The following is a 10,229-nucleotide window of genomic DNA, read 5'->3' as shown; positions in this document are numbered from 1 at the left end:
CATCAATTTTTTCAACATGAACATCCCCACTAGTAAATTTATTGTTACTAGAAGTATTTTTTGTATGATTATTAGATTTATTACTACTATTATTGGTGTTAATAGTTGATGAATTATTATTTTTAATTGAGTTTTTTGTAGAATTTGCAGTAGAATGATGAATATTGCTAACTTTCCTCGCCATTGCTCAGAAATCGTGACCTAGAATTCAGAGAATATTCTCTCTCTAAATTTCTCTCTCATCATTCTTTCCCATTTAGTCGTAGTTAATTGAGGATAATTAGTGTGTTTTTGACGGTTGAAAGTGGTGTTAAGGAGCTTAATTGCAGGTTATTTGTTTGTGAGTCTTGATTAGCTATTGGGTCGGTTTGACATGTTTGAGACGAAGTCCAAGTCCGGGGATAGATGGGCCCAACGACCTATGAAGACGCCTTGAGATGTTTGCGCAAATATTGGTCATATGTCGCACTAATAAGGCACGCATACGACAAACAGGTAGACGGCAAGAGCAAGATTCGCGACACATCTATGACACACGCGCGGCCTATGCGCGATTGACATTCACGATGTTTGTTCCTTTGTCGCACAAATTGATATCATGGAGACTCGTGTTTATTGTCTTATTTTTACTCAGTTTGTTCCGAGACTCGCTTTGACTTTTTATTAGTTGACTTTATTTAGAGAGTACTTAAGTTTAATTTCAGTTGAAGGAGACTTATGCAATTTTCTTAGAAAAACCTAATATTGTTTAGCAACCATTATGCAAGGCTAATTCTCTTCTTCTTGATTCAAACTAGTTGAAAGTCTAGTAATCTTTTGTGAGACTATTAATCCTTTACTTTATCTTGAGTACTGTTTAATTCCTTACTTAAATATTTGTTTTGATATTCATCTTGATTAGGTGTACAACTAATTAGGGTTTATATTAACTCATATGCTAGATTCGATTAAATGCTCAGTTTGCTATATTAATCGTATCGCGGTAGCAATTGTGATTAAATTATCGTACTCAGTTTGTCGTAATTTATTCACAAAAAGGATTAAACTTGTGATTTTAATATCGACAGCGTTGTTGGTATTAATTATTTCTATTACTTTTTTCTCAAATAATTGAATGCTTCTAATTACTTGAACTTGAATTGCGTGATTTGGGTTAGTAACAGAAAGGGTGATTAAAGGCAACTGACTTGACTTTCTTCACTAAAACTGGATGAGAAATTGATATTTGTTAAAATTGAACTTTATTAGGTATCGTAATAGATATTTCAAGATTAGTAATTGTTTGTAGTCGATGATCGAGTCATTATTTGGTAGAATTTGAGTCAAAGTTCCTCTCAATATTTGATTACTTATATTTTTCATTGCTTATTCTCATTTCATTATTGGTTTAATCTTTAAACCAAACTCAAACCCCCCTTTAGACAGTTACTACGATCTTAATTTACTTAAGGATCGCTCTTTTCTACACTTTAATTTCATTTACAATTCATCCAATTCCTTGTGGTTCGACCCTTATTTCTGCTTTACAACTTGTTTAGTATCAAGGATTTAAGTAATACTCCGTATAAATTGTTAATTTGAGACATACAACTTTAACCTGTCACTTCAGCTAACCCAAAGTCAACATATCTCACATGGTCTTAATTCAAGTTGGCCCATTTAGAATTACGGCCCAAAAACTCACTTCAACAACATCTCAATAACAACCCAAAAACACTCTTATAACCTACAATACATAATCCCGGATAATGATAGGGCGCCACCCTTTCACATGTACCTCTTATTATTGGGGTCCTCACTTATTGTATGTGATGAACCCATTATTATCGGGGTCCCCAATTATTATACTCCCTCCCATTCAAACCAAAGGTTACATTTGACTTTTTGGCACTATTCATAATTGTAGAGAATCTTTGGTATTATTAGTAACGTATAAGAGAAAACATAGTCATGCGAGATCTTGTTTGATTTATCGTCATGAATGATATAAGAATATCAAGTTTTTATAATTTTTAATAATGTGTAACTAAAGATATTCACGTTGCAAAACGCGCCTCGGCAAGCGTATCTTTGGTTTGGATGAGATGGAGTATATGAGAGGGTGACATTGAGATTGGACGCCACCCGATAACGCTAACTTATTTTCCATAAAGTTTTACCCTCTCAAAAAAAAAAAAAAAGAGAGAAAATGAGGGAGTAGCAGCTACTTTAGTTTGAATATTTTCTTCTACCTTATTGAATCACTAATCTACCATAAGTGACCTCAAAATTATTGATATACACACAGTATTAGTAGTGCTAATACTTAGTCTACAAGACTACACTGTCCTTCCATTTTCAATAACTATCTAGCAAAGTTCAAGAACCACTTCTTCCATCAATGTTGCCAATACCTCATCCCCAAACTCATCCGCCACTTCTTCCGTCTCTAACTTACAATCTTTCGGCCACCTCCCTCGCTCTTCCATGTCCCGAATGTAAGCCTGCCTTTTGTGTTTCACCTCCCATCCCAATATTAGTGTATCATAATGCCCATCTAGCCAATTCTCGGCCGATTTCAGTAATGAATCATCCTTCTTATGATCAACTACATTATCGCGAAAAAAGCTCAACAATAGATTATGATGCTCTAATTTGTAGCTGGCTTTTTTGAGCTTGATAATATCAAGTAGATTTTGCACTCTCTTTTCTCGGTCTTCTTCTTGACTTTCTTCTTCTTCTTCTGACTCGGTTTGACTGGATAAGATGTAACTTGGGCTTGAGCGTGATTGTATTGAGTGCCTTGCTGAGTGATCCTCCATATTTGTGGATGACATTAGGGTCTCGAGGTTGACGGGATCTAGGCCTATTCCCGCGGCAAGGGACTCAAATCTTCCAAGCTTTTCCAAAAGCCTTTCTTTAGTCCCTATAAATTTAAAGCATTTCAACTATATTATTAATCATGTGTCTATCACATACATACGCTCCCTCTATTTCGCTTGTTAGGCCACTTTTGCATTTTTAGACATGATGGAACATACTGATCGAAATGAAGGGCGCTTTCTAATACGGAGTACAAATGAACGAAATGATAAGAGTACCTTTTAACCGTGACATTCTAAGTGTAAAGGGTGATGCACTTCCATCATCACTGCAAGGAAAGTCCATAACAGAGATTGGACTGAGGTGTTCGGTTTCGGCCTTGTCATTGCACCACGTATCCTGGACAAGTTCAATTAAACTTAAGTTAGCTGAATGCGCGTGATTATTGAACTACTCCGTATCAATCATATTTGATCTTGTACGACTCGATTAGATCAATCCATGATGATTTACGGTTATTATCTAATTACTAGGCAACTGTCGAACTAAATGATGATGTGGAGACAATCGTTATAACATTTCATTGAGTATATGTAGCTTTGGCCTTTGGCTAACCAACAAAGTTAAATGATGCCTTGAACGCAAAGTATGTAATTAACTTGATATGATCATTTAACCAATTTTAACATTACCCAATCACTCATATCTAAGACCGGTCAAAGATAATCCAACCCGAGAAATCAACTGAACCCCGCATGAAAATAACCCGGGAAAATCGTTCAAAGTAACTGGAAATCGAAAAAAATCTGACTCGATAATAACCCGCACATTTAGGGTCAAGATCCGCCTAACCCGTAAATCGGTAAATTTATTAATAATTTTTATTTAAAGTAAATTAACCAATATATAAAATGATTTAAATATTTTGAACTAAACTTTCAAAATTGAAGTAAACGATTATATTATTACGGAGTATTTGTCACAAAAGTGTAACAATTGATTAATCCAATATTTAGTATAACGTTTTGATATTGAATATAAAAATAAATAAAAAATACTTAATTTTACAAATATTACAAACCTCCTATATACCAATAAAAATTCTCAAATGTTTTCCCTCCAAAAGGAATCTCGCTAAATAACAAAACGTACAAGTCTTTATTTCATTATTTTTTTTTCTTTTATATAATATTTTAATCATTATATAATCTTTTCTAAACTCAATTGTAATCATTTAATTAAAAATAAAACAAAACTGATATAAATCTAGAAATTATAAATTCCTAAATATTTTATTAGTGTGATTATTATATATTAGAGAATGACTTAACACATAATTACCATGTATAAAAAAAACTATAAAAATATTATTAGTCTCTTAAAAGAAAAATCAATAAAATTATTTGATAAAATGTATAAATTGAAATCACTAATTTTGTGGTAAAAAAATATGATACACATTTCTCAATTCTCTTGATTAATTTTCAAGTTTATTTTTTTCTCATCTCCCTTAACTAAAAGAATAAGTCTTACCCAAAGTTTTCCCGCTCAACTATTTTAGTAAGGAGTTAAGCTATATTAATTGTCAATTTGTCATTATTCTAAAGTTGAGTCTCACATCTGATTTATATGGTCTTAATAGTATATTATGTATTAGTCTAGATATGAAACATGATTGTATTATAACAATTCGTTACTCTGTAATTAATAACATTTCGTATAGGTCGTTTTGTAATAATATATTTAATCTATATTTTATAAATATGAAAATTCATATTCCGCTAAATATTTTACCTAATTTTAGTTGGCATTGTTTATGAAAAATATTCACATAAAATTTTTGCTTCTAATACTACATGCAAACTTACGAACAAATATATATTCTTCCACTTTAATTTAATATCTCTTATCCAAATGCACGGGATTTACACTAGTCGTTTAATTAAGGAGATTAAGTGGGTGAAAATAAACAAGATTTATATTAACTTATTTGTACATGTCATTAATTGAAGCATTATGACAGCTAGATGGTCAAGCGGCCTCTAAACCGTAGATCTAAAATGTGAATACCACGTGGCGAAATCCACGGTGAATAATCCTCCAGCTAATTGAAAAATAAATACTCCACCAAATACCTCGAGAAACAGTAAAAAGAATCACCAATAAATACCTACGCACGTGAGAAGTCATGCGCTTTTCCCCACATCCCGCCGCCATAAATATTTTCACTGTTTCCGCCTAACTACCCCAATTGCTTCTATTACACATAAGACAAATTAGAAGTACTACTTAAGCTAATCAATGGCACATATTGCATCTTCCACTAAGATTGCATGCTTCATCTAACGGCATATCGACATTTCACTTTTTAGGAACACTACGCATTTATTTGATTACTAGCTTATAGTCTTCTACCAAAATTCTAGAGACTTTTTTTCGGAGTCGGAAAATAAGATAATTTCATCGTGTGTTGTTGAATTTCAATATCACTTTCTTATACTCGTATTATACAACATGGATATCCATTAAAATCTTGGATCGTAGCCATCCTAAGGTAAGTTAAATTCTCAGAGAATGATAACGAGATTTGATACTAATTGGTAGCGCCGTATCATTGTCCAGGTATATTGATGTCAAAATTTAAGGAGTCTTTGTCCTTTGTCATTTTATCGGATTTTAGATTGAATTATACAAGGTGGTGAAAGAGTTACACTACTTGAAACCGACAATAATATTACGTAGCTAAAAGTGATAGGTAACAAATGGTCACCAATAGCTTAAACCTTCATGTTCGGCTTGAATTTGAGAGTGTATAAACGTGAGGCGGATAATTTTCAGAAAGCAACACAAAATGAAGAATACATAGAACGTGTAATTCATGTCATCTCCAACATAACATGAATAATGAAACGAGCTTAACAGCTACAATAGTCGACACTTAATTAATAAGAGATACTCTTACTTTAAACCGTCTAAAACTTATGACATAGTTGATTTAGTAAACATCATCTTAAACTTAAGATGTACTAAAACGAGATCTTATATTCCTTTACTCTCACCATTTTTAATTGAACTAAAATACTCTACATTAATCATCACTGCAAAATCTAATCAATTTTGAATTCTATGGACGGTAATAATTAAGGAAGAGGTTTAAAAATAGAATCATTTTAAATCTTAATCGTAATTAATTAATAATAAATCAAATTCGAAAGAAGCATAATTAGAAGAAGTACCTTAACAACAGCTGGCTCATCAGAAGAATCATCTCCGGCTAATACGCCAACACTTTGGCTGACCACCTCCTCTTCTTCACCACCATTTTTACCTACTACCTTCTCTTTCCTCTTTACGGCGTCGTTTTCACTCAAGCTCGTTAAATAATCTGAGGTAAAAGTAATATCTGACCAACTATCACTACTTTTACCGTCATTACTCGTATTACTATTACTATTACTCGTTGTCGAAGCGTTTGTTACCGACGTTTCGTTCGACAAATCCAACGGCTCGTATTTCTCCGTCGCGACAATTCCGGACGATATCCACCGTTCGATCTCATCACAATAATCATCAACATTACTTCTCTTCTCCACCACTACGACGTCGTTTTTCACCACCGACGATTTCTTCCAGAAGAAGCTTCTCTTGAACAATTTCTTCGAAAAGCTTCTCGGAAGAAATCGCAGTCCACTTCCGCCATTACCATTACTATTACCGTTACCGTTACCGTTATTACTCGCCGTAATGGAGTTAAACGGAAGAAGCTTAACGGCATTAATAACTGCCATTGACGCTCTCTGTAACGCCGACGAAACATTTCGATTTCGGTTTCGGTTTCGATTACGTAACGCTTTAGGCGGTTTCGGCGACGGACGGCCGTTCCGAATCACTTCGTTTTCGATGATATTTTTCACAGCGACGCAGCACTGTTTCCGAGGAAACGATCGGAAGCCATTAGAGGAACACGAGCTCATATCATCTCGAAGATAATCTCGAAGCATCCATGGCTTCTTCTCTGCTCTAAATGACGATCGCCTCGACTTTTCCTCGTTCGTCACTACGAGCGCCATTGATGCAGTATCCAATTTTGAATTGAAATTATAAGATTTGAATTTTGACGGAATTAAAAGCGATAAAAGCTGCAAGAATTAAATTGAGTTAAGAAAAAAAGCTGTTTTGCTGTGACTGCAAAAGAAGAAAGGTGCAATTGAGCAGGTTATGAACTCACTGCCGCCATTAATGTTGTTAAGTAGTGAGAAATAGGAGAGAGAAGAGTGAAGAGAGAAGAAAGGGAAGTTTCGAGGAGGAGGTGAAGTGAAGATCTCAAGAAAGCTAATTAGTGAAGAAGATTACTGTAATTTAACTGTCAAAAACAACGAATTTATAATTCAGAAATTACAAAATAAAAAACCGTCTCACATTATGAAACCGATCTTATATTAGCTACACTCATTTATTACCATAAATAATACGGAAAATTCACGATGTACTATTTATTAGGTTTGACATTTTGCTTGAAATACCCAATTTTTTATCTGAAAATTTTTAGGAGGTTCCAATTCGTATTTATGAGTTTAGAAAGAACGATTTTTTTTTTTTCAAATCTATCATCTTTCCGAGAACGACGTGAAATAAAATTTGTCATGTTTGGAACTTGTGACCAAGAAGTAGGATCATTCAAAGTTTGTTTGGTCGAAAAGACTTTGACATACAAAAACGGCTAGCCACGGGATCCAATTACGACAATTTTTTTATACATTGTAGTTCTCGGAAATATGATTGATTTGAAAAAAAAACGTCACCATCTGAACTCGTAAACACGATATATAACCTATTAAAGTTTTCGCATAAAAAAATTTGGTATTTCGTGCAAAATGTCAAATCTCATCAGTTCATAATTACTGCGTGAATTTTCCGACAATAATAAAATATTTTGTATAAAGAAGAATAAGACGGTTTTACACAATAAGTTGGTTGTATAAGTATGTCATAAGTAAATTGAAGGGGGGTGAAGAAATTGAGTAGGGAGGTTCGGTTTGGCAGAAATTTGAATCTTAAGTTTGATTAAAATAATGTAGATTTGATTTGAATTGAATGTTTGATTAGTTTAATACGTAAACTTGTTTAAGAGATCTTCAATTTATGACTTGAATGTAATGAGACCCATAGTTGACCTTTGGAAATTTAATGATTTAGACAGTGCTACTGTATTTTTGATGCTCGCTTCACTAGTTTAGTGAAGTGAGTGTATGAGTCCACGTGGTTCCAGGTGGAGGTCCTAATATGTGGAGGTTGTTGGGTTGTTTGCCGGGGCGTAGCTAGCGATAAAATAGATTTAGCGACAGAGTATGAAAGTATGTACTCCGAGGTGTCTTGCACATAGGTATTCAAGGTTGTTCGTAGGGGCGTAGCTAGTGATAAAATGGATTTAGCGATGGAGTATGTATGTATGTACTCCAAATCGTCTTGCGCATAGATATTTAGGTAGCTTTGATAATTGCCCTTCATAGGGCTTTTTAGCGAATGTGATTGAATTGTCGTAGTAGTAAGGAAAGGTGACAAAGGCTGGGATTTCGTTAGAAATAAATCAGATTTTAAATTAATTATTTTCTCTATTTTGATAAATTTCTTTAGTTGATAATTTTTTTTTGCTTCAATAAAAAAATTAAATGAGTTTAACTCGGTGTTACGAGGTATTAGAGGTTTCGAAAATAATAAAAATAAAAAATATTGCCGAATTGAAAAATTTGAAATTATGGTTTTAATATTCAGACGGTCTTAAACAAGAATTGGTAATAGTTGATCAATTGGTCTTGCATAAAACAGTCTTAAATTCAGACTTCTCACAACCTCTTATTTTCAACTCTTTTTTAATCGTGAGTGAAAGCAGTTTTAACTTAAGAAGGTTTAAACAATCAAGAATTAGTGATAGTTGATACATGTTGTTGATCTAATTTGATTTTTTTTTTATAAGGTAAGAAAACCTAATTTGGGCTTGTTAAATAGAGTTGGGTTCCTTAAAATGAAAGGAACTTGATAACTACTCCGTACATGGATTGTCAAACTCAAGAGGTCAATTTGCTACTTATACAATTGTAAGGATCTTGATAGTTCATCTACTTTGGTTGCCATTTATTGATTTCGATTTAAATAGCCCACTCCATTACATTGATGATCTAGACAAAATGATAGCAATAGAAATGGGACCAAGATTAAAATTTTGAAGAAAATTTTACAAATCTATTGAATTTTGTGGGATATTGTAGTAGAGCAAACAAGCAACAAAAAGAAAGTGTTTATTACCATGACCCCTCCATTCATAGCAACTTTGCCAACTTGTACAACGAGATTGCAAATAGTGAAGCCGTGACGGGTAAAGTTAACAACCATTGATTCGAATCGAAAACACGATACATATCTTGTAGAGAGTTAAAGAGTTAGGGTTAAGATATTGAAGCGTATACGTAGCGGAAGACTTAATTGTGAAATCAAGTGAGACGGAAGATCCGAATGCACTAGGTGCAACCCGACCAGTTCGTGTCACTTGGCGTGATATTGGCGAAGCGGAAGTCTTTTGTTTTGTTTTTGTTTTTATGTTGTGCAAGAATGAAAGGATATTTGTTTCGATTCCTTGAGAAGAGATCGAAAACAATGGGATATTTGGTATCACTAGACCTATAGTGATAACAATGGGAATTACTCGAAACGCGTCAAGCAATTCAACTCAAACTGCGGAGCACGTCCTTAGTTTAAGGCAAGACTCGAAATCATCGACTCTTTGAAAAAGATTGAAACCAACAAGTTTCTCTCTCTAAAATGTTTTTACTTCAACTTGGGTGATTTACAAATGAGGAGGTTAGGTCCTTATATAGGATAAAAAACCTTGGCCTCCAAGCAAGCATTTAATGCTAGTTTGCAAGTTTCTAGGATGCATGAACATAGAACTCACAAACTAGACTATTTTGTCAACTCTTATTCTACCTAGTTTGAAAATGCAAAAACCTAAGAATAGGATTCTTCTCCCCTTGTTGGATGCCGCCACTTTCCTCTCCCCTTGCTTGATGCCGCCACTTCCATTGTTCCCACACGGTTTCAGCGTTCCCACGGGTCTGAGTCTCGATTGCGCATATTTCCATTCTTTTATTTGAGCCCATCCAATTTATGCGTACTTGCTTCAACTTGTCAACCCGTAATTTTATTAATCGTCGCCTTTATTTTGGAATTATTCAAACCGATTTTATTCCTGATCCCCGCTAATTTTTATTAAAATTTTTACCCCCCCTCTATACGCATCAACTCTCTCCTTCTTAAAAAAGAATCGTCCCGATTCTTGTGCCTTCAAGTGTCGAGAGGAGATGCTGCCTTGCGTTCATCCTTTGCTACCCGATGCCCGGATCAAATACCTGAGACATTTGTCGCTGGTTCCA

General features: G+C 34.1%; 1 protein-coding gene across 1 annotated transcript; it reads right to left on the bottom strand.

Moving 5' to 3' along the window:
* Nucleotides 1-2,235: 2,235 nt before the first annotated feature.
* On the bottom strand, nucleotides 2,236-6,966 carry LOC141587293 (uncharacterized). Its single transcript, XM_074408739.1, has 3 exons — nucleotides 6,039-6,966; nucleotides 3,081-3,201; nucleotides 2,236-2,905 (listed from the first exon to the last, which is right to left on the bottom strand). Exons 1-3 carry the CDS (start codon nucleotides 6,870-6,872, stop codon nucleotides 2,349-2,351), a joined length of 1,512 nt encoding a protein of 503 aa, XP_074264840.1. The 5' UTR covers nucleotides 6,873-6,966; the 3' UTR covers nucleotides 2,236-2,348.
* Between the last annotated feature and the right edge of the window lie 3,263 nt (nucleotides 6,967-10,229).

The sequence above is a fragment of the Silene latifolia genome, chromosome 6 (assembly GCF_048544455.1).
Source record: "Silene latifolia isolate original U9 population chromosome 6, ASM4854445v1, whole genome shotgun sequence".
NCBI classification, from domain to species: Eukaryota; Viridiplantae; Streptophyta; class Magnoliopsida; order Caryophyllales; family Caryophyllaceae; genus Silene; species Silene latifolia.
This window is presented reverse-complemented; position numbering and strand designations above follow the sequence as displayed.

Excerpts from the sequence above, each read along its gene's own strand:
- LOC141587293 (XM_074408739.1), bottom strand. The coding sequence starts at position 6,872 with ATGGCGCTCGTAGTGACGAACGAGGAAAAGTCGAGGCGATCGTCATTT. Across the intron at positions 3,202-6,038 it reads ATGAGCCAGCTGTTGTTAAG|GATACGTGGTGCAATGACAA; the intron begins GTACTTCTTCTA and ends GAACTTGTCCAG. Across the intron at positions 2,906-3,080 it reads TAGAATGTCACGGTTAAAAG|GGACTAAAGAAAGGCTTTTG; the intron begins GTACTCTTATCA and ends TTAAATTTATAG.